The sequence below is a fragment of the Lactuca virosa genome, chromosome 7, assembly GCF_052849685.1.
Source record: "Lactuca virosa cultivar CGN04683 chromosome 7, Lactuca_virosa_CGN04683_v6, whole genome shotgun sequence".
In the NCBI taxonomy this organism is placed as follows: domain Eukaryota; kingdom Viridiplantae; phylum Streptophyta; class Magnoliopsida; order Asterales; family Asteraceae; genus Lactuca; species Lactuca virosa.
Genome location: NC_136432.1, coordinates 63,682,299 through 63,706,504, shown reverse-complemented (window position 1 = coordinate 63,706,504; position 24,206 = coordinate 63,682,299). Strand labels below are relative to the sequence as shown.

The following is a 24,206-nucleotide window of genomic DNA, read 5'->3' as shown; positions in this document are numbered from 1 at the left end:
ATTCATTACGCCTAGAACTTACCAACAAGTAAGTTAGGGCTGAGAGTTATTCACAAACTTTTTAGTTAAGGGATTTTTAGTGAGACGATACATTATTCATTAGCTGAGTCTAACCACTTAGCATACCCAAACTGCTATAATCATTAATCTTCGGAGCGAGATACATATGTATAGATCTATACGGGGTTGACATCTCCACCTGCGGTTGCTAGCTACAACCCTCGACTGATCAATCGAAGCGGGTGATAAGTGTCTACAATTTTTACTACAACGTCCAATGAAGTGTTGTAGGGGGTTTACTTTCAGTCATATAGCTCAATTATAGAACTCACTAAAAACATTAACTAGGAATCTCTCTCTCTCTCTCTCTCTCTCTCTCTCTCACTCACTCACTCACTAACGACCATGGGCTTGGTTGCTTTCAAATACTTAAAGCTATTTTTAAGTATGGAATTACTTATGCAACATAACGGTTTGGTTTTCAAGGATATTCAAAGGTTTATTACGTACACAGTTTAAAGTATGGATTTACTTATACAAAAGATACATTTTGGTTTTCAAGGAATTATTACAAACACATTTAAGTATGAATTTACTTATACAAATGATACATTTTGGCTTTCAAAGAATTATCACAAACATAGTTTTTAAGTATGGATTTACTTATACAAATATACATTTTGGCTTTTAAGGACACATTGCAAACACTGTTTTTAACTATCCTTATACATACAAGAATAATACTTTTTAGACTTATTAAAGGTATTACTGCGTTAGCAGAAAACCTTTGACATTCACCAACCTTGTGTTGACTCTCAAAACTAGATGTATTCTCAGGAAGCTACTAAACAGACATTCAAGACGGATTGGATTACAAGTGACCTAGTTTACTCGTTGTTGTATCATATGCCTATCTGTTAAGGCAATTCATGTATTATTATTATTTGTAAAAGCATTTTATTCAAATATCAAGATGGAACATGAATGCTATTTTTTTATTGTTGTACTTGTGCTATATATTCAATTTGCCTATGATCCATGAACTTAGTAGCACAACCTTGTGCAGCGCACCGATCTTGTCCCTCCCAGAAGGGACAGAAGATTTTGTAGTATACTGCGATGCATCTAATCAAGGGCTAGGCTGTGTACTTATGCAACGAGGAAAGGTCATTTCCTATGCCTCAAGATAGCTTAAGACACACGAGGTTAACTACACTACTCACGACCTCGAACTGGGAGCAGTGGTATTCGCCCTGAAGATCTGGAGACACTACCTCTACGACACAAAATGCACTATCTTCACCGATCATAAAATCCTTCATCACGTCCTCAATCAAAAAGAGCTCAACATGAGGCAAAGGCGATGGGTAGAACTACTGAATGACTACGAATGCGAGATTCGTTATCATCCAAGAAAATCCAATGTAGTAGTTAACGCCCTCAGCAGAAAGGAATACTCAGGCCGCCGAGTGAAGTCATTAACCATGATAATCCATTCACACCTGTCTACACAGATCAAGGAGGCTCAAATGGAAGCCTTGAAACCGGAGAATGTGACGGGTGAAGCCTTAAGAGGGATGTATAAGAACCTAGAAGTCAAGGGTGACGGAGCTCGATATATCATGGATCGGATCTGGACACCATAGTTTGGTGGCTTCAGAGATGTTGTCATGAATGAAGCACACAAGACTCGATACTCCGTTCATCCAGGTTCAGACAAGATGTATCTGGACCTCAAGAAACTGTATTGGTGGCCGAACATGAAAGCAAATATTGCTACCTATGTAGGCAAGTGTCTGAATTGCGCCAAGGTCAAGGTACAATATCAGAAGCCCTCAGGTTTGCCACAACAACCAGATATACCTGAGTGGAAGTGGGAGCGGATAACAATGGACTTTATAACCAAGTTACCCAAGACAACGGGTGGTCTCGATACCATTTGAGTGATCGTTGACAGGTTGACCAAATCCGCGCACTTCCTACCAATGAAGGAAACCGAAAAAATGGAGAAACTGACCAGAACATACATTAAGGATATCGTGCAACTGCATGGTGTGCCAATATCCATTATCTCCGACAGAGATATTAGATTCACTTCACGGTTCTGGAAGTCCCTACATAAATCTCTGGGAACTAAGTTGGACATGAGTACAACCTACCACCCACAAACCGACGGGCAGAGTGAGAGAACTATACAAACACTAGAAGACATTATAAGATCTTGTGTGATTGACTTTGGTAAAGCTTGGGATACCCATTTACCACTTATCAAATTCTCATACAATAATAGTTATCACACTAGCCTCAAGGTTGGTCCATTCGAAGCCCTCTATGGCCGCAAGTGCAGATCACCACTGTGTTGGGCTGAAGTAGGTGACACGCATCTAGCTAAAGTAAAAGTTCCTAACAGAACTCTCAGCAGCCTGAAGATCATAATAGAAATGACCGAGAAGATTGTCCAAATTCGAGAATGACTGAAAGCTTTTAGAGACCGACAAAAGAGTTATGCGGATAAAAGACGGAAGCCCTTGGAATTCCAGGTTGGGGACCGGGTTCTATTGAAAGTCATACCCTGGAAACGAATGGTATGTTTTGGAAAACGTGGGAAACTAAATCCAAGGTGTATCAAGCCATTCGAGATCCTCGCCAGGATTGGCCCAATAGCATACAAGCTTCAATTACTGTAGGAGCTCAATAACGTACATCCTACCTTTCATGTGTCTAACTTAAAGAAGTGCTTGTCTGATGAGACTCTCGTCATCCCTCTTGACGAAATTAAAATCAACGAGAGTCTCCACTTCATAGAAGAACCAGTAGAAATCATGGATCGGGAGATCAAAAGAACGAAACAAAGTCACATCCCCATTGTAAAGGTCTACTGGAATGCCAAACGAGGACCTGAGTACACCTGGGAACGCGAAGATCAGATGAGACAAAAATACCCACATCTTTTTCCCAACCCTTGAAGTCCTACTCAAAATGCTAATTTCGGGACGAAATTCTTTCTAATGGGGGGATGATGTGACAACCGTCAATTTTTGGTCGAGCAAAGTCAAACAAAGTCAACGAGTCAAATCGGTCAACTCAACTAGTGCTTGTATGTTAGGGCTTACTCTATGTTTACTAATGTACAACTCTCTATCCTAATACAAGGTATCACTCGGAAGTTTCCAATGTTCAGAAAAATCTAAACCCTAAGTAGGGTGAGTGATGTAACAACTTGATAAAACTCTATTACGTACCCTTAGTGGATGTATAACACTCATAACATGGCGTAGTGGAGTTTTCAATCCTAACACTATGGGGCAAAACCCTAGAAAAGGCTACAAACAAAATCTCTCTCACTACATCTCTCTCTCTCCCAAATTCTCTTTCAACTTTTTATAAACACTCGTACCGTCCCAACCCGACAACTTATCGAAAACCACTCGAAATGGGAAGTTATTATGAAAAACAGCACTTTGGAAGCGAAGCCCTCTCAAGAAACGAAACCCTCTCAAGAAGCGAAACCCTCTCAAGAAACGAAACCCTCTCAAGAAACGAAACCCTCTCAAGAAGCGAAAACCTCTCGGATGCGAAACCTCTAGATGCGAAACCTCACTTTCGCTTCTAATCGGACGCTTTCGCTTCTGGCCGGCAAGGCTCGCATCCTCAACAACGTCCGCTCCGAGCCTCGCCTTCGCAGCCGGACACTTTCGCACCTACTCCTCTCGCAACGAACCTCCTCACGCACAGAAGCCCTTGCTTCGAACCTTTCCTTCGCATCCAACCCTCTCACCTTCACATCCTCGCCCTATTTTCCGGATTTTTGACCAGTTTCGCATTTCGAGCCCGTTTTTGGTGTTTTTGACATGGGATTTTCACCCAATTCATATTTTTGACATCTTAGACCCTTTAAACTTATATTTTATCCCCATCTTGAAGATTTATTAATTATAAATCATATTTTTTAAGATAATATCTAAAATACATAAAGGTACTTGTTGACTTTTTATATAAAGTTATGACACAAGCCACCTCTATGTCTACTTTATGTCACTATTCACACTCTAGCTAGTCAGATCATTGTCCTTTTCATAACTTCTCCCAGCAACCCATCCAATCCACCTTTATGAAATCCCTATAAACAAATCCCAGAAGATTATTCCTTCTCCTCCAAGATTTCCACTTTCTCTCCAAAAGAAAACCCCTCTCACTCTCTCTCTATTCACGATTTTCCAAGAGGTGTTCTTGAGTCTTCCTTCTTTTGGTAAGTGATTCTCCTCCAGCTTCCAAACAGTCTACACACTTTTATACAATTCATAAATCATTTACACAAATATTTACATATTTGTTCATAGGATCTTCAAATCTTCAAGCATATTTCAAGTATTCTTGACTTGAAACCCTTCATCTTCAACCTTCCACCACACGAAATCACATAAGGTGACTTCATACCCCTACATTTTCATGCTTTCTTCAAGTTTTAGGGGGGGATACAAGTTACAACACCAAAACATAATCTAAACTTAAACATCAACTTTCAACAGAAAAGTTATGGTCTATTCACGGACTGTTTTGACCATCTAAAACTTAATATTTTTCAAAACTGTTCAATATGCAAATAGTTCAGGTTTCTACCTTTCTAAATAATACTCGCACACGTTCATTCAATTTTTATACAAATTATGGAGATTTTTACAAAACTGCCTATCATTTCAGAAACGATTTCGGACCAGTCTGTAAAAATGACCATTTTCACACTAGTTTGGGACCACTAAAAATCATAATAAAAATTATGAACAAGGTAGACTCATTTTATAAACTCTCAGAGTTTACGGATTCAGTTTTTGACTCACGATGATTTTTCTATAATTTTTCTAATAACGATGACAGGAAAGTAAAACTAGGAAAATTGTTCATAGATTTACTCACACTCTGTAACATGTCGAGAAAAGTGTGTAATAATACAAAGATACATGTTGATTATATTTCATGCTATTTTTACTTCCTTGAAAAGGGTAATAATCACATTCATAAGGGTTTTCTTCACTACAAAACATTTGTGATAAACTATAATAGGTATAATTTATGGTTAACTTACACTACAAACTTACAAAGGAAGGTTTCTTTTCCACTACAAAAGGGTTATTCATTCACACTACACGTAAACTCGTTAAATCAAATTTATGAGCTAAGTCTTCAAGTACAAGCTAGTGTACCTACCAATCTCTAAATATTATTAAAAGAGAAACTTTAATTCTAACTTGAAGAAATCAGAACCATTGATTGCATTTTAATCCTATATTTTCCACCATTGGATTATTTGCTGACATCATCATTTATTTTTGTCCACAAATTTTATAAAAAATATATTACGTTTTAAATTAGGAAGTCTATTAATGATGATTAGATCTCACCAAAAATAAAATGAATTAAATTAGAAATTCTATTAATAACAATTAAATCTCACCAAAAATAAAATGAATTAAATCAGGAATTCTATTAATTACAATTAAATCTCACCAAAAATAAAATGAAAAAATGTCGCGCGCCATCCCTCATTACCAGTACCCCTACCCTCTCTCCCTTTTTTCTTTATATAATTTATCTAACCTAAGTTTTGTAGAGGGGAAGAAAATGGGGAAAGAAGAAATAGAATATATGTCTGCTTTGATCTGTGTAGACTAATCTTGTGTTCGATCATCATTAAAGAAAGAGGAATGATATAGAGATAAATTTCTTTGGATTCAAATTTAATTTGGTCGTAGTTTAGATCGATTTTGGGTACGTTTTAGATTATGTTTCTTTTATTCTGTTTCAACTATGAAGTTCCAATCTATAAAACCTTTCGATTTAAGTTTAAATTCATAATTGTTATATTTTCTGAATTTGCTTCGATTTTTGTTCTTATGATCTGTATTGTTGATTTTGATTTTTTAAGTTATACAAATCTGGAGAGCAAAATGATGGACACAGCAGCACCGCTACCTCTCATCCATTGTTTCAATTTGGAAGATATGTCCACTAGGTAGTGAATTTGTATATGTCGATTTTCTTTTTTATTTTTACATTTTTGTATATTCATTTAGTCAATATTTTTTTGTGGCTTACCAGGTCGTGAATGGAAGATATACTCGAGTCAATATCTATAATGTTTTACCTATTCGATCACTTCCTGAATTTGGAGATGGAATTTAAACCCTTATACCATTGAGTGATCCACATATTCTACAACTCAGCAAAACCCAGTAGTGATATGTGTTTTGATTTATTATAAAAAACATCTTTAAAAATACAAAGTGGGCTCTCAGAAATAAGTTATTCACTTATCCTTTTTTAATATTATAAAAAAACATCTTTTAGACTCAATAGCAAAAAAAAAAAAGACAAAGTTTTAGTATACCATGTAAACAGATTACATCGATAAATCTTATTGGAAAATGTTTGGGATTGATTAATTTTGGTTAATTAGCAGGGTTTTTTTTTTGGTTAACTAGTGTTGCCTGGGCATGCCGAGAAGCATAGTAAGAACCTTGCACAACCTTATTCTTTCGTTTAACTGGTTTGAATCTTCTTATTGAGTTTATTTTCTCAATGATAAATGGGTACACCCTACACTCTTGAAAATAGGGTTGGTAACATTGTGAGTATCAAGGTTTTCTCAGCAATAAGAGACGATATTAGTATAAAAGTTACAATATAAACCATTTTTAATTACATAATAATAACTAAACAAAGATATGTGAAGGATTATCTTTATAATTTAAATTGCAATATATAACATAAAAATCGTATGAAATTTTCATTGTTCCATTCCATGCCTCACAAACATGTTTCTGGAATGGAATTACTTATTCTATTATCTTGCTTTTACGATTATCTATCCATTCCATTTCTTTGTTGTTCCATTCTTTGCAACCTCACATATCTCAAAAAAGTAATTTAGAAATTCATCATACAATAGGAAATGTTTTATAAACTCCTATAAGGGAAGAAGAAAGATAAGACTAAATGAGTGTATGGTGTTAATCTAATTATGATGTTCTTTCGTCTCTATTTGCATGTTTCTAGCTTGTTTGTAGTATTGTCTATAAAATATTGTTGTTATATTTGAAAGTTCATTTTACCATTTTCATCTTTTTGTGTGTATATTTTAATCTTTCAGGTTTTTTTAAAGTATTTGAGGGACCGTTTCTGCTTGGGAGTGGGGTGAAGTCAAGGGCCCTAAAACTGGAGGGTAGTTGTATTTAGAGCCACCTAAATATTGAAGATTTTTGTTGGCATTAATTTCAATAATCGTATGTACCCTAGAAGAGATATCATAACCATAGTTTATTTTATATAATGTTTTTTTGTATATTTATTAAATGTTGTACAGGTGATGTCTACAAGGTGTTCGTATTTTTTTTGTTGGCAAGTTATTACGCTATCTAACACCCCAATTATCTATAATATTTGTATAAGATGGTGATAATTTTTATTTTTTATTGCAGCTTCTCTTCATATTGATTATCCAATGTGGTTTGAGTTCTGGAATGTTGTCACTGAGAGGATTCCACATTGTGGGGCGTTGGAATTAATTACAAAATGAGGCATGATTTATATGCATTTTTGGGTATTGATGGAAATGTTTAATTCTTTCTCATATAGATCGATAAGTATTTTACAATATGCTCTTTTAACCTTATATTAGGACCTTTTCTGGAAAAAATTGCTTTTAGTATTGAACATTGAAAAAAAAAAGTTCATATATAGCATCGTACTCTTAAAAAAATGACATTTTTTGAATTATTTTTAATTGATATGGAAAGTTACATTTTTTGTATATTGAAGATCGTTTAAAGGATTGTCTTTTGGAAAACAAAATATTTATTAATAGCATTAAACTTTGCAAAAAAGTTCATTAATAACATCGTACGTAGTTTTAAAAAAGGATTTTTTCGTATTCTTTTTGGCTAATCTAAAAAAGTTTTATTTTTATGTACATTAGAGCTCGTTAATAGGATTTTTTTGAAAACATTTTGTTAATGGAAAGTACATTTTCATTTTCTTTCGCATATAGACCGTTTATGTAAAAAAAACATTTCAAATATGGACCATTTATGTATTTTTGTTCACAAGTGAACCATTTATGTAATATATAAATTTAAATGTTAATTAGTAGGTCATTAATATGACAATTCTCTAGGGAAAATTTGTTTTTAGTATTAAAATTTGCAAAAAAAAAAAAGTTTATTAACGGTATTGTACTTTAAAAAAATATTATTTTGGAATATTTTTAGATGATATTGAAACATTTCATGTTTTCCAACATTGAAGCTCATTTGTAGGACAGTGTTCTGGAAGCGAATTTCGTTAATAGCGTTGAACTTTGCAAAAAAAAATTCATTAATAGCATCGTACTTTTAAAAAATAACTTTTTTGGAATTCTTTAACTACAGGTAGATTCCTTGAATGCCTACCTTGATGAACATATGTGGAGAAATCTTTTTGGAAAAGGATAAAATCATGATATGACAACCCGAACAAGAAAAACCCAGTTTTGACTAACCCAATTTATTCAAAATCTTTATTCATTTTAGTAGTTTACACACCATTTAGATGCTCTCAAGATAGCATATGAAATAACTTCGAGATGTAATAAAGCTAAAATGTTATTTGACATGTTTTGTACTTTCTAATGATCATTACCAGAAAACATTTGAAGGCTTTTTTTACCAGAAAGAATGTGATCAATATACAAAACAATGTTGCATATTCATAACCTAATGTTCTTAAGTTACTATAATAAGGTCTTCCTGTAATAGTTGATTGACCCTACCCAACTATCTCGTGCAAGTTAATGGATTTATGTTGTTCTAAATGTGTTAAAATGCTTCACTTAGGTGTTACTCAACACATGGTATGCGGACTATCCACATTGATTTCATGATTGAGAAGAACACATCACATCGACCAAGATCAGACCATCAACCATATTAGTGACCCCCACTGAGATTAGCAATGTAATTTGAGTAATCATCCAAAACAGACAACGGACTTTGAACTGTAATAAATCTAAAATCAATTCCTAAATTGTACATCAAACTTCCAACGTTAAACCTTGAACATTTTCAATTAATGTTATCGAGTTGATATGCATTTGATTATTTAGGCATATCGTAAATTGTTTAGCTTCCCCTATTGAATTATGGCGTGAATGTAAAGTTTTACGTTTAACCGTAAACATGAGGCTTTTGTTTGGTTGTCTAACTAATGATTTGGATGAGACAAAAGCATTTGATGAGTGGATTCTTAAAATTAGTGAAGGTAATACTGGTGGCCCTAATGATGGTGAAGTTGAAGTTGAATTTCCAGAAGACGTTGTTGTTCGCTCTACAGGTGACCATATTCATTCAATTGTATCCACCATTTATCCATCATTTGAAAACCATCTTGATGATCCATCATATTTTCAAGATAAAGTTATTTTAGTACCTACAAATGAAGAATTCGATGCTACAAATGACTATATTTTAGGATTGATGAAAGATGAAGGGAAAACATATACGAGTTCAAACTCTTTATGTGAGATAGAGTTACCAGATTTTTTTGAGGAATCAATCTACTCTTCAGTTGTGTTGAATGGTTTTAAGACGTCTAGAATTTTCAACCATAAACTTACACTAAAAATAGGTGTTTCAGCCATGTTACTTCGTAATATCGAACAAACCAAATGACTATGCAATGGTACTAGGTTACATATTGTTAGGATTGGAAGACACGACATTGAAGCCTGGATCATATATGCTAGATTCTTCAACGAGACTACTTATATACCTTGCATGAAGTTAACTCCGTCTAATAAAAGAATCTCATTTCGTTTTTAGCGGAGGCAATTCCCCATAGTTGTTTATTTTGTTATGGCCATTAACAAAAGTCAATGACAATAATTATCAAATGTTGGATTATACTTACGTAGGCATGTCTTCACTCATTGTCAGTTATATGTTTTTTGTTTCTCGTGTCACAAGTGAAAAATGATTGAAAGTACTCATATATGACGAGGAAGGCCGTCCAACTAATAAAACAAAAAGTTATGTCTACAAAGAGACCCTTTAACGATTATAGATATTCAAGTGTTTCATTGTTTTTTTTTTCAGACATTTCAATGTTACCAATAATACTAAATCTGTTTCTGTTACTTTATTTTTTTATAGCGCCAACTTTTTTATACCTTTATATGTATATTTTTATATGTTCTCCGCGTTTTACGCGGGTCATAATCTAGTTCTTGTATTATAACCAGAGTCTCTTGTAGGGAGAGCGTGATACTTGTGTATAGATCTATATTGGGACTGACAATCCCACACCTAAGTTGCATGCAACAGCTAGACCAGCAGGTCTGGGGTGACAAATGTCATAACATTGCCGACGCCTGAAGAATGTCGTAACAGGCCATCTATGTCATTAGCACGGTTATAATAACTCACTTAGGGAAACAACGATACATATAGTTTACGGGGAATTTCTACATTCAAACGGTTTTAATCACTTTAAAACTGCATATACTATCATAAGTGTGGAAAAATACTTGTACATTCGGCCTTTGGTTTTTAAGACCGCAACTCATTTAACAAGGAAAATATTGGATTTTTCTGGAACAAACGCTACTTTTACAAAGAAAGGATTTCAACTCCACATACAAAAGCTTATGAACTCACCAACTTAATTGTTGACACTCTTTCAAAATTACTTGTATTCTCAGGTAATCATTAAAACATGTAACTACCAAGCTTTTGAGGATGGGACAAATCATTTTATCATTATATTGTAATCGATTTTGAAACATGTAACTCATGAAACCATGTAACTTTTTCGATTATATTTATGATGGTTGTGTTTACTTTGGTCACTATTATACTCGTTGTTATGATACTATACATGAAGTCATCCCACCCCCGGACGTTTCAACCATCTTAGGTTTGGGGGTGTGACAAGTCATGCGTGTATTTCAAAGCTAGTGGGAGTATAGTGACTTTCCTAGTATTGTATGTTGATGACATACTCCTTATGGGAAACAACATTCTGACGTTGCAATAAGTAAAATATTGGCTCAGGAAGTGTTTCACCACGAAGGATCTAGGGAAGCTGCTTAAATTCTTGGGATAAGAATTCTGAGAGATAGAAAGAAAAGACTTATTGGTCTTAGTCAAAGTACTTACTTGGATAAAGTACTGAAACGTTTTAGTATGGAAAATTCCATGAAAGGGGAACTGCCTATTCATAGTAATGCCAAGTTGAGTAAGACTCAAAGCCTTAATACAAATGAAGAGTTAGCTGACATGAGTCGAGTCCCATATGCTTCGGTTGTAGGATCGATCATGTATGTTATGACATGTACTCACCCTGATGTGTCTTATGCCTTGAGCATGGTTAGCCATTTTCAAAGCAATCCTGGTAGAGCTCATTGGACTACAGTAAAGAACATACTTAATTATCTGTGAATGATGAAGGATATGATTTTTGTCCTTGGTGGCAGTGATACGTTAAGAGTAACTAGATATAGTGACACCAGCTTTCAGACAGACCAAAACAACTTTTGTTCTCAGTAGGCCTGGTATTTGTATTAAATGGTGGAGCAGTAACTTGGAAGAGTTCAAAGCAGGATATGGTAGCTGATTCTACTTGTAAATCAGAGTACATCGCAGCAAATGAAGCATCAAAGGAGGTGGCTTGGTTGATCCAAGCATATCAACAGAAAGTTTACTGTGATAATGAAGGCATTGGAACTGTACTATTATAATGAAGGCGCGGTTGTTGTGATAATGAAGGTGTGGTTGCTTTTGAGGAGCCATTGGAGATCTCGGATTAGTCCTGACCATTCAGGAGCCATTGGAAATTTACTGTGATAATGAAGGTGCGGTTGCTTTGACCAAAGAACCCAAGGATCATGGTAGATCCAAGCATATCGACAGAAAGTATCATTACATCAGACATAGAGTTGAAGAAGGTCATCTGTTAATGAAGAGAGTATCCTTAGATGATAATCATGCAGATCCTTTCACGAAGGCTCTAAGTAGGGTTAAGCATAACCAACATGCTAGGAGCATAGGCTTGAGAGATGATATAAGTTTTAGTAGTCAGTTGATATTTTGAAACTTGTAACAAAATAAATGTAATTGATTTTGGTGATTAAGTAATAGAGATTATTTATGAGTATAGTTACTACCTTTTACGATTATTTATTCTTGTGTTTCGTTTCGTATGTTTTACTTCCCGAATGATTTGATTATTTGAAAATCCATAGTAGCTCATACTTTTGGAAGTAAGTAGTGAATGAAGACTATCATGAATAGATTGTAGATTGTCTATGGAGATTAGACATTGCAACGGTTGCTACAATATTCATGAGTACTTAGAAAAATAGAGGTTTTGAGTATTGGATAAACCCACTCTCAGAGAATTACTTCATGGATTATATCACGAGTAATTTTAAGATGATAACATCTTATATTCTTAAAATGGAGATATATGAGTTGTAATTTACAAGTCAGTTGTGCATTGATGTTACGTAAACGTATCAGTAACATGATGTTATAAAACATAGTGTCATGCATGATTTGGTGAGTAAAGAATACAAGCATATGAGTCAAAATTTATTCGTTCCTTTTTCCCTAACAGGAAAAGCGATATCTTTGGGCCCCACGGTGATTTGGTGTTGACATTAAAGTGATGGGCCCAACTAGGACTAAATTTATGTGTTCAATTAGTAAGTCTTATGAGGTCATCATAAATCGGGAAATCGGGAAACAAAATTTTGGACAAGAGATTGATTATAATCCATGTCTCATGTCTATATGATATCTTGTAGAACGAAGAGATATTTGATCACTCATCTTAAGACCGATGTCTGATTAGATCAGAGACATGAGTTGTTTTGTGAAGCACCATTTGCTATTAGTTTAGAAGTTGTAATTGATGGGTTTTGAGCATTACAACATTCCTATGGTGCACATGCAACCCTAATTGCTTTGGATCTAGGTTTTTCTCAAGTTATACATACATAATAATTTTCCAAAGCAAACCCTAAAACCCTTTATGAATTTAGAAAATAGTAGAGTACTCCTAGGGTTCTTGATGTTCAATTGTTTGTTGCAAATCAATAGTGAAAACATAGATCCATTAGGTTGCATGTGAACTTAGGGTTAACTTTTTTCCGACACATCTTTTTTTGTAACCTATAAAACCTATCAAGATGTTCATCGATGATGCTCATGGAAGATGCTCATCGATGATGCTCATGGAAGATGCTCATGTTCGATGCTCATGAGGTTGAAGATTCAAGAAGCTACTGCATGGTAGATTGTTATTAGTTGATTCCATTCATGGGCTTAAGGGCCAATGGGCTTGGTCCATTAGGGTATTAGGTATGATTTCTTCACTATAAATAGGGATGTCTACTAGTCATTTGTTTGTGTCTTTGTTTCTAAAGTGATAAGCGAATCTCTGTTGAATTGTACTTGTAATCTCTGTTAGAGAGCTAATAAATAAAGAATACTCCCTTCCTGCCTGTGGACGTAGGTCACCTTGACCGAACCACGTAAATATTGTGTCTTATGTGCTTTTGTTCTTGCTTTTTCCGCTTTACTTCCTAACACCTATGCTATTGTAAATGATTATATGAGTAATGATAATGTGGAATGTGAAAACTAAAAAGAAAGTAAAAAGGCATAATGAAAACTGTTCAGACCATGATACCTCATAAGAGGCCTAGAGGAATCTACTGGGGTGGTATCTTCCTTTCATGAAGTAGATGTCCTATTATGATACATTGGTTGACTGATTTGGTTCTGTTCACCTTGACCAGTTATATTATGATACCTTGTTGGAATGATTTGATTCTTTTCACCTTGGCCAGTTATAGCATGATACATTGGTGGATTGATTTGTTCTTTCCACATTGACCTTGGAAATGGAAAAGAAATTTAATGATATGATGAGATATGATATTTTATGTTATGTAAGGAATGAATTTCTTTGAAAATGCTTTGAAATGTTTTATGGTCTAAAACCCACGTGACTCACGAGCCATTATTGTCTTACGTATCTATTTTAAATGACATGTATCTTAGGTTACACTTAAAGAGAAAAGATGATAGATGAAAGTTAGAAGTTAAGAAATAGAGAATGAAGTGGAGCTTGTCAAGTTCCTTATTAATGATATTGATGAAATTCATATTTGTTTGTTATGGTTTGTATTGATGCTTAACGGTAACACCCAATGTTTTAATTGTTAATGTGTTTATGAGACCAAGTTTTTAGTAAATATAGGTTAATTCCTGAAAAGATTTTATAACCATAGCTTCCAAAAAATTTGAAAAAATTTGGGATATTACAATTTTAACATTTAGAATTTAGAAACTAGGGTGACTGGTAAGCATAAGTGGGTACCCGCACTTATTGTCTGGAACCGGAACCATCGGTTCTTGAAACTTTGGAATCGAAACCGAAACCGATTATACTGGTTTCTTATTTTGGAACCAAAACCGAAATCGGAACCGTCGAGACCGGTTCTAATACCGAATACTAGGTCTCTAATTTTGTTCATAAAATTCAGTCATTACAAACTTTAAAACTAAACAATTTATTATCAATTAAAAAAATATTTGTGAGTGTTTATTAGCAAGTATTATTAATCGACAAACATAACAAATTGAAATTTGAGTTTAGTATTATTCTTGCATTCGTTATACTTTTTTTTTGGCAGTTCAAGTCCCTATATTTTCTAGTTTTCAATTTTGTTTCCCAAACAACTCCCACTTCAAAGAAGTCTTTATGACTTCTAACTTAACCCAACTATATAAGTTAACTTAACAAATTTAATCTAATTCTAATTTATTAAGTTAAGTCAAAGTCATACTTAATTTCCATAATTGACAAGATTGGCCCTTTAACATTCAAATTCAATTGGTTAAATTAGAAAATATATTCATGAATGGTTAAACCAAAACATAGACAGACTATGGTTGTATGTAATTCATTTGTCCAGTTAATTATCTTATTAATTATAAAAGTTAATTCTAAAGTTTCCACTACAAACCAACATTGATATTGGAATCCAGGGCAAGTAGCTACATTATTACTTCAACATCCCAAAAAGGTGTCACTAAAGTGGTGTTTGATGTAAGTAGGTTCAAATAACAAAAGATTGTGACAATAGTCCTTCGATTGGTACTATAAACATACGTTATTTGGGTTCAATTTTTGCCGTGATATTGTATCCACCACTATAGTCAAATACATCACTAGTATTCCTTTTAAGCTCACCTTCATTATAAGGATGCTTAGGAGCACCTCCAACTGATCCTAATGATGATGCCGAATCTGAATTTGTGCGGAGTCCATCACTTGTTAAAATGGACTCAAGTGCTTTCACAACATTGCTCATCGTTGGACGATCTGCAGCTGATTCTTCCACACATTGCATCGCTAGCTGTATAAACCTCCCAAAACCAATCAAGAATGTTGTGTCTTTGAGATTAGGATCAATTATTTCCCTCAACCCATATTCCTCTTCATCAGTTTTGTCCATGGCTAGTCTCACCTCGCGCACAATGTACTTACCTTTTACAATTGGTTGTTTAGCGGTTATTAGTTCAAGCATCACCACCCCAAAACTGTATACATCGCTCTTATCGGTCAATTGTTGTGTCATGTAGTATTCGGGATCGAGATATCCCTGTAAACATATAGAAATGTTAGAGGTGAATAATACTAGAAAATCTAGCATCATCAACAAAATTTAGTGATGGATTCAGTGGTAATAGACAATTGGCAACAAATTTTAATAGCTAAAATAAGAGACCGGATTAGCGCTGGATTAACTTGAATTTTCAAGATTTCATCAGTTTTATGATGTAGCAACAGTTAGCGATGGATTTAATTCGGTCATTATAACACAAGCACAGATTAGCATCAAATTTGAAGTCTGTCACTAGTTTTATGACGTAACTACAGTTTGTTAAAAAAGTGAATCAGTTATATTAAAACCGTCAATACTGTAGTCCATCGTTAAACTGTCACTACATTTTGTCAATCTGTCTTTACTTTTGTCACTAATTTATTGCTAATATTCCTATATAAGCATACAAATACACACATACGTATGCATACTACATATACATACTCCTTATCATTTCACAAAGGCGCTAAAAAGAGTTTTGAAAAATGGTAACATACCAGGGTACCCTTAACTTGAGTGGACACATGACCTTTTTCGCTGTCAGAGACTAGCTTTGACAACCCGAAATCTGCAACTTTTGCAGTGAGATTTTCGTCTAAGAGTATATTAGTCGATTTAATGTCTCTATGAATTATAGGGGGATCTGCCAGCTCGTGTAGATAAGCTATTCCTTTAGCTGAACCAAGAGCGATGCGAAGTCTCCTCTTCCAGTCTAGATGAATTCCTGATTTCCCTGCAATGAGTTTTATTTATGGGTGAGAATGCATATGTTAGCAAAAACTAATTTAGAACAACTCCAACCCATTCTCATTCTCTATATTTTCCTCTATTTTTTCCCCCATTTTTCTCTAACCCTACCCCATTTATTCTCCCATTTTGGAGGATATGAATAATATTACACCAAATATGATGTAATATTATTCGTTACTCCCAAAATACGGATATACTTTGAGTTGTCGGTTTTAAACCTTTTTTTATATATTTATACATTTCAAGTTTATTTTTATCTACTAATTATAATTTAAATATAATATTTAATATTTATAATATTTTGTTATAAATTAAATTATATTAATTAGTTATAAATATAAGGTTTTTTTTGTATCAAATTCATATAAAAATTTAAATACATATTGAAATTTATAAAAACGATAATGTATATTACATGTATAATATTTATTTAAAAGTGTGTATGTAATATTTATATAAATGTATGTATAATATGAATTTAAAAGTTTGTATGTGTAATATTTCTATAAATGCATGTGTATTATTTATTTATAAGTGTGTTATAAATATAATCTTATTTATTTAATATTATTGTAATGAAAAAAAAATATAGATTATATATTTGTTCAAACCAAATTAGTAGAAAGGGTGTGTTTGACAATCAATGTAAGTTGGAAGTATGAAATAAACTAGGAATATATTTTTTGGGGTAAAAAATGAGGTAGTGTTGGAGATGAAAAACTATTTACCTTGTTTTTTACTCCATTTTTAGGAAAAAAAAAATGGAAGTAGGTTGTGGAGATGGTCTTACAAATGTACATTTAACATACAAGATATGGTTTAGTTTGTTTTTTTTTCGGTTTTACACCAAAAAACCAGTCATGTTTTTAGAAACAAAAAAACTAACTACCAGTTTTTCAAAACAGTTTGATTTTTGATTACCTGACAAGCTTTCTCTAAGGGTTCCTTTGGACATAAACTCGTATACCAACATCTGCTCTCCTTGTTCAAAACAAAACCCGACTAGCCCAACCAGATTCTTATGATGGACTCTTGAAAGCAACTCGATTTCTGTCTTGAATTCGAGCCCGCCTTGCATGGATCCTTGTTGAGCTCTTTTAATTGCAACCATTTGCCCTCCTGGGATCACTCCTCTATAAACCTATCAAAATAAGTCATGAAAATGGATCACAACCTCACCAAAAACATGATTAAATGAGTAAATATCATTTCAAAAGTTTGGTTTTCAAGGTGTATGTGTAAAGTATTAGAAAAAAATTACGCATCAGATTGCAACGAATTAATCCATCACTAAAAATGGACCATTGGCGACGATTTAATAAAAATTTGTGTGTTTTATTTGAGCTTGTATATCTATACCTTCCCGTAACCACCGGATCCTATTTGATTAATCTCAGAGAAGTTTTTTGTACTTTTCTTGAGTTCATCATAAGAGAACCATCTAGCTCCCTTCAACTGTGGTGCACCTCCTCCACTATCTTTAGCACTTGGAGCCCATGATCCTGTTCAAAAAAGTTAAAATTAGCCATTGACAAGATGTAATATTGGTGAAAACCTAACCAGAATCTAGTATAGATGATGAACACTAGCAAATCAACAAGAAATTACCAAAAGGTTTGCTTAGAGTTATTGCTCTTTCAGCACGTTTCTTTTGTTGAACAGCATAGAACACAAGCCCGATAAGCACTAGAATCAAAAGGGTGCAACCAATTGAGATCCCAATCACACCACCAACTCCAATACTTCCTCCACGGCCATCTAAGACACATTATAACTTAAACATTTAGTGGGTGGTTGATTCGTAGAATGTTTTTGGAATGAAAGGAATTTAATCAAAGAAACTGGAATATGAAGGAATTGAAATATGAAACTAATCATAATCTTTTGTGTGTTTGGTTGGAAGAAATAGAATGAATTCAATAATTTTTAAAATTTCTAGTTTGTTTAAATATATTATGTTTATTGTTAAGATACATAGGTGAAATTTGAACTTTTATCTATTAAAATACATCAAACATGGAATGTGAAGGATTGAGACGGAATGGAATTCCGTCCATTTCACCACCAAACACATCAATAAATGGAATCTCTACTTCCAATTCCTTCAAAAATCCTCCATGAAACAAAAACTCCCTCAGCATTTTTGCACTTTTTAAACATAATGTCGCTAAAAAGGCCTGATAATTTTTGATAATTAGCAACAGAAAGGAATTTCCGTTGCTAGTTTGTTTAAAAGGCGACAAAAAAAAAAGCATTTAGCAACACATTAACAAAGAAGATTCTCCATTTTCAAGTAATGTAAATATTTATGATGTAAACTTTAAACATCATTCACCTGGAAACGAATAAGGTGATGCAATAAAATAATATGGTCCGAATCCAGCTGGAGGCTTGTATGTTTGATTACTCAAGAAAAACCCCATCATTTGGACCTCTGATCGCGTAAAATGCTTATCCTTTGATGGGAAGAATCCAACATGCACTTGAAGATAATCATCAGTATTAAAGAAAGGATTTTGTAGTGAAACCGAGTCCTCAGTGAGGCCTAATTTTGTCCAAAGGCTTGTTTCTAGCAAATGCCATATGGTAACATTAGATAAATCCCTAAACGATGGTGCCCTGAAGAAAATTGTGCCTTCATATGGATAAGCACAGTTACAATTTTGAGGGCTCAGTTTTGAATCGTGTCGACACAATTTACTCCCACAATCAGCCGAGCTTGTAGAGTATGAGTTTCTCAGTGTTTGAAGTTGGCAATACGTAGAGTTCTCAAGCGTAGTATCGCAAACGGGGTTCCCATAGAGTCTTAAAATTTCACAAAAACAGAAGATAAATATTGTCTCAAAAAATTAGAAAAAAAAGAGTTTTAGCGACGAATGAATCTATCACTAAATCCGCTTCAGTCGTTTAGTGACTGATTAGTGCCAATCTTGTTGCTTATATTTTCTATTGATTGATGTTTATATTAAAAAATCGTTCTTACTCGAGTGTGTTCTTGTATTGGCTACTGAGTGTTACATTGTCAATCTTATTGCTTTGCAAATCGACAAGTTGTAATTGACCGCTGATGTTGTCGCCCATATTGAACGTGTCATTGAAAAGATTGTTCTTCAATTTCCTATTCAATGGTATCAAGGATAAAAACTTTTAAGATTTTCTAGCTATTATTATCATAAAAAAATAAAACTGTTCCATATATTGTTCCATGAACAAACATACATATTGACTTTTAACGTGAAACAATTAATTTTCAACTTAAAAAGCCACTACATGTAAGAGATGGTCCGTGCCAAATTGGTCAGGTAAGCTGTAAGGATTTGAGTTCAACCATCTTTCTGTTTGACCTATAAAGTCAAAATGTATTTCTTTCCGAGAACATAAGGAGTAATGCAAACCGGATCTTACACTTGTTGAATTCCTGATAAACCGAAAAGGGCCTGTGGAAGATTTCCTTGAAGTGATCCAAATTCCATAACGCTGATCACGAAGTAAAGAAATAATCGTAAGATAATTTTTCATGAGGAAAAGAAGTCGGTAATTATACCGCATTGAAAAGTCCTAAATGAAAGAAATAGCAACATACTTTCATTTATCTATGTAGCATATATAGTATCCTACTTTCTTTCTAACCATAACAAAAATGTACGTATTTTCAAAATGTTTTCTAATTAAAACTTTGTACTTTGAAATATCTAGCTCATTATAGCATTATATTTTCATTATTTTTTTTTCTTATTAGAACATTATATTTTGAAAAAATTTATCCAATTATAGCAGTAAAAAAAAATTTCTCTATGGATAACAGTGCTATAAATGAGTAGATTTTTCAAACTACGATGTTTATAATAAAGAAGAAATGAAAATAGAATGCTATAATAAACAAATTAATGAAAGGATATTGTTATTTCTTGCATTTAACCCTATAATTTGAAAACTTACAGTGTGCCTAAAGAAGGTAGTGTAGAAAACCAACGTGGAGGGTCTGATGCTTGAAATGAATTGTTGCTCAAGTCCCTGAATAAGTGTCACAAAAAGTCAGATCGTTGTTATCCAACATTAAAACTTCAAAGGAAGTTGTTGGTTTTGATAATTTTCTTACACATAGGTGAGTGAATTCATCCCCGTTAGATCTGGCAAAGCTCCTTTTAGATTGTTGTAGGCTAGATTTCTATATGTAGGTGATCAAGCAAGAACGAAAAGTTAAAGTCAAGGTCCATAACTGATTTCATGGATATGATCTTTTTATGATTATACAAAGATGTGTACTCACAATTCACCAAGACTTGTGAGGTTGTTTAGGTTTGGTGGTACTTCACCTTCCAAGGCGTTTCGATCGAGTCGACTGTTGCAATTAAAGCATGAAATAACATGAGCATAACTTATGCATATTCGAGGCAGTTCTTGTACTACTTAGTTTATACAGGAAGATGGACAAATGCAAAGATTCGGAGAATTTAGAGTTGCAACAGATTCGCTAAAGAAGTCTGGTCAATTTAGCCAAGAACTGTTAAAAATGATAAAAAGGTCGAGCTTTTTGCTACCAAAGTTCCATAAGCAACAGAACTTTGATGCTTTGGTATTTTCATCGAAAAATACCAAAGAATGTTTTTTTACAATGCTTCGTATTATTTAGAATATGTACTTACAGGGCCTCAAGGGTCTTGACATATCCAAGTGTAATGGGGATTTCTCCGATTAACTGGTTCCCATCGAAAAGTCTGTGATTGCAACATCGAAAACATTCATTCATTCAGAACATGATCATTAACCAGAAAATAATCCGCATGTACAATTTCGTTCAACTTACACATGTATTAGAACCATGTCGGAGCTGAAAAGTTGGGAAGGAATTCCTCCTGATAGCTTGTTCTTATTGAAATGGCTGCCAATTTACAAACATGATCAGTCGAACATTTTCACCAAATAAAGCAAGAAAGAAAACCAAAACGACGTCGACTCACAAATGTTTACAATGTTTTAGCATATCCAACCCCGGATTCGTGAGAGTGGAAACTGGAAGTGATCCCGTCAGTTGATTCTCCGAGATGTCCAACCAGTAAAGTTCCGATAAATATCCCAACGATGGTGGAATCTGACCAGTCAAGTTGTTTGTGTTCAAAGCCCTATATACATCGATCGATCATGTATGGATCATATTATTTACGTCAAGAAGTTAAAACATATCGATCAAGATCATTAATGTTTCAAAGATTCTTACAGAAAAGATAGCTTCTTGAGGTTTCCAAGTTCAGATGGAATGTTACCGGTGAAGCTACACCCAGATAGAATCCTAAAACCAGTAATTATGCGTATGAAATAATCTTAATTAGTACGTATTATATGTTTCTAAGTTCAGATGGAAGAAACAATTTATAAACTTACAGTGTGTCAAGATTTCCGAGGTCTCCTACCCTTGGAGAGATCTGACCTGTTAGTCCGCCATTAAACGATAAGTCCCTGGCGTGAACATCAGAATATTATCAATGCCTCTTGATCGTTAGAAATCCAATGTATACATCAAACAACGTATGGCAATTGTCATAATCATAAAAAAAGTTATGAACTCACAACGATGTTAGTTCAGAGAGGCCACCGATGTCACCAACGAGTTGACCTACTAAGCTCATACTCGACAAGCCCCTAGAAACAAAGTCCAACAGTTAAAAGGCTTGCAATACGTACATTGGTTTTGTTAGGGTTTCTTAGTGTATATATCAACTTACGTTGTTTCGATCATATATGCTATTTAATGGGTTGTATTTACATCTTGATGAATATTGGGTTGTATATAACTTATAAGGTTTCAGTTTATGTTTGTGATAAAGATGAGAATAATAGAACCAAGATGAGGGAAAGTAGACAGACAGTCCAATCACCCTGGTGTCTGTACAGTTGACACCTTCCCACGAACATGGATCATTCGACCTTTTCCAGCTTGGTGGCGTATTTTGCCATTGGTCTTTCAACGCTCGGAGCACCTCCGCTGGGTGGCAATAAGCAGTCATCATGATCAGTTAATTAATGAAAACATGGTTGCCGGAAAATGTGGTTAAAGATTAAACCACGTATCACACCATATCTTGCACTTACCATCACCGGGATTAGTATCAGCAAAGATCACCTTAACTTCCAAGATGAAAAGAAACATACAACACCACAACAACTGCCATACTTTGACTTCCATGGACGAAAAAACTCGACCGCAAGTTTAACAATTTCTTTGTGACTGTGAATCCATGCGATTAATTGATACTATCTTTACGTGACTTCTCTGGCAAGTTATTAAGCGACGAATTAAGAAAGATTTTGTGGTTAAATGATTAAGGTTTTGGTTAGCTTAGATAAGAAGACACATGGAATCCAACAGAAAAACAGGATGATGAATTATTGTCGGCAGTTTGCCACCATTTTAAGCCTGAATAGTTAATTGACAGATGGAAACTGTTGGTGGTTGCTCCGCCTAACCAACATAAATCTCAAGAAACACCTTGTTTTGAAGAATATTTTTTTGGCCGAACAATCATAAACTTTAACGTTTTCTTGTCTTGTTCTTGTTTGGATGAGCACTGGAAAAGGATTTATGGCAACTATTTGTTCTATCGCATTTCAAAAAACTGAATGGTTTTTGGCATCTCACCTCATAGAGTATTGGTTTAATTACGCGGTCTGAAAAAAAAACGGCTCATTGAGTATATGTATGTATATGTAAATCCACCAACACAAGGCCAAGAGAGGAATTAAGGTCCAATCCATGGAATCCACAAACAAAGGCCCAAGAGAGCAATTAGGGTCCCAGCTTGTTTTCGTTATTAAGTAGCAAGAAAAAAAGAGTCAAGAGTCGAGCTTGATTCCTTCTTTTTCAAAGCCTAAAGAGTAAAGCCTTTTTCCTTCTTTTTAGGTTTTTTTTAAGGTTTCTTTGATTTACGTCTTATCGCGGACGTTACCTCTCGGTCTACTAAACTCGATATGATTTATTTTATTACAAGGAAAAAAAATGTTAAAAAAATATTACTAAGGAAATACCGAAGAAAGTTGGGTATTGATAAAGATCCTAGGAAAAACGTAGGAAATACCGATGAAAGTGTAGTTAGTACAACTTTCATAGGAAAAGTGTAGGAACAATGAGTGTATTCTCTACATAAACTCGTATGTTTTTGTTGTTACAAAAAAAAATTGTTAAAAAAAATATTACTAAGGAAATACCGAGGAAAGTTGGGTATTTAAAAATATCCTAGGAAAAGTGTAGGAACTTCCGAGGGATTTCCGAGGAAAGCGCGTTTATGGTTATTCCTAAGAATTTCCTCGGTAATTGGTAGGTAATACCGAGAAATTCATTTTCATCGGAAATATCCGTAGAAAATCCCTCCTTTTTCTAGTAGTGTCCCAAAAAAGAATCTAAATGATAAATAGAACACATATTCCTTTTACAACCCTGTTCGCTTCCTGCCTCCAACTCAAACGAGCTTCACCATTGCCCTCAGCCAAGCCTTCCCCTGCTCAGCCACACTGTCAGCCTCCACCTATCCATACATCAGTACATTCCTCCACCAACGGCGACCATCCCTACAATTCCTACCGTAAGCTTTATTTAATCTGTTTTTTTCTTATATGTATTTGCATAAATAGAAATTGTTTGTTATCTATGTGTATGAAATATGATGTGTATGAATTTTGATGTCGATTCCCTTTCTTTCGTTCTCATGTCGTCAGCCCCTTTCTCTCGTTCTCAGCATGTTGTCATTTTCTCCTT

The 24,206-nt window shown here is 34.2% G+C and overlaps 2 protein-coding genes across 2 annotated transcripts; one reads left to right on the top strand and one right to left on the bottom strand.

Moving 5' to 3' along the window:
• Positions 1 to 9,209: 9,209 nt before the first annotated feature.
• LOC145126718 (uncharacterized) lies at positions 9,210 to 9,701 on the top strand. Its single transcript, XM_079062027.1, has one exon. It carries the CDS (start codon positions 9,210 to 9,212, stop codon positions 9,699 to 9,701), a length of 492 nt encoding a protein of 163 aa, XP_078918153.1.
• Positions 9,702 to 15,091: 5,390 nt separating this feature from the next.
• LOC145124647 (leucine-rich repeat receptor protein kinase HPCA1-like) lies at positions 15,092 to 22,651 on the bottom strand. Its single transcript, XM_079060064.1, has 19 exons — positions 22,547 to 22,651; positions 22,322 to 22,439; positions 22,025 to 22,096; positions 21,839 to 21,913; positions 21,675 to 21,746; positions 21,418 to 21,579; positions 21,264 to 21,338; positions 21,103 to 21,174; positions 20,727 to 20,798; positions 20,556 to 20,624; positions 20,396 to 20,470; positions 19,862 to 19,933; positions 19,440 to 19,574; positions 18,792 to 19,261; positions 18,065 to 18,214; positions 17,816 to 17,958; positions 17,378 to 17,597; positions 16,204 to 16,439; positions 15,092 to 15,703 (listed from the first exon to the last, which is right to left on the bottom strand). Exons 1-19 carry the CDS (start codon positions 22,638 to 22,640, stop codon positions 15,212 to 15,214), a joined length of 2,874 nt encoding a protein of 957 aa, XP_078916190.1. The 5' UTR covers positions 22,641 to 22,651; the 3' UTR covers positions 15,092 to 15,211.
• Positions 22,652 to 24,206: the final 1,555 nt, after the last annotated feature.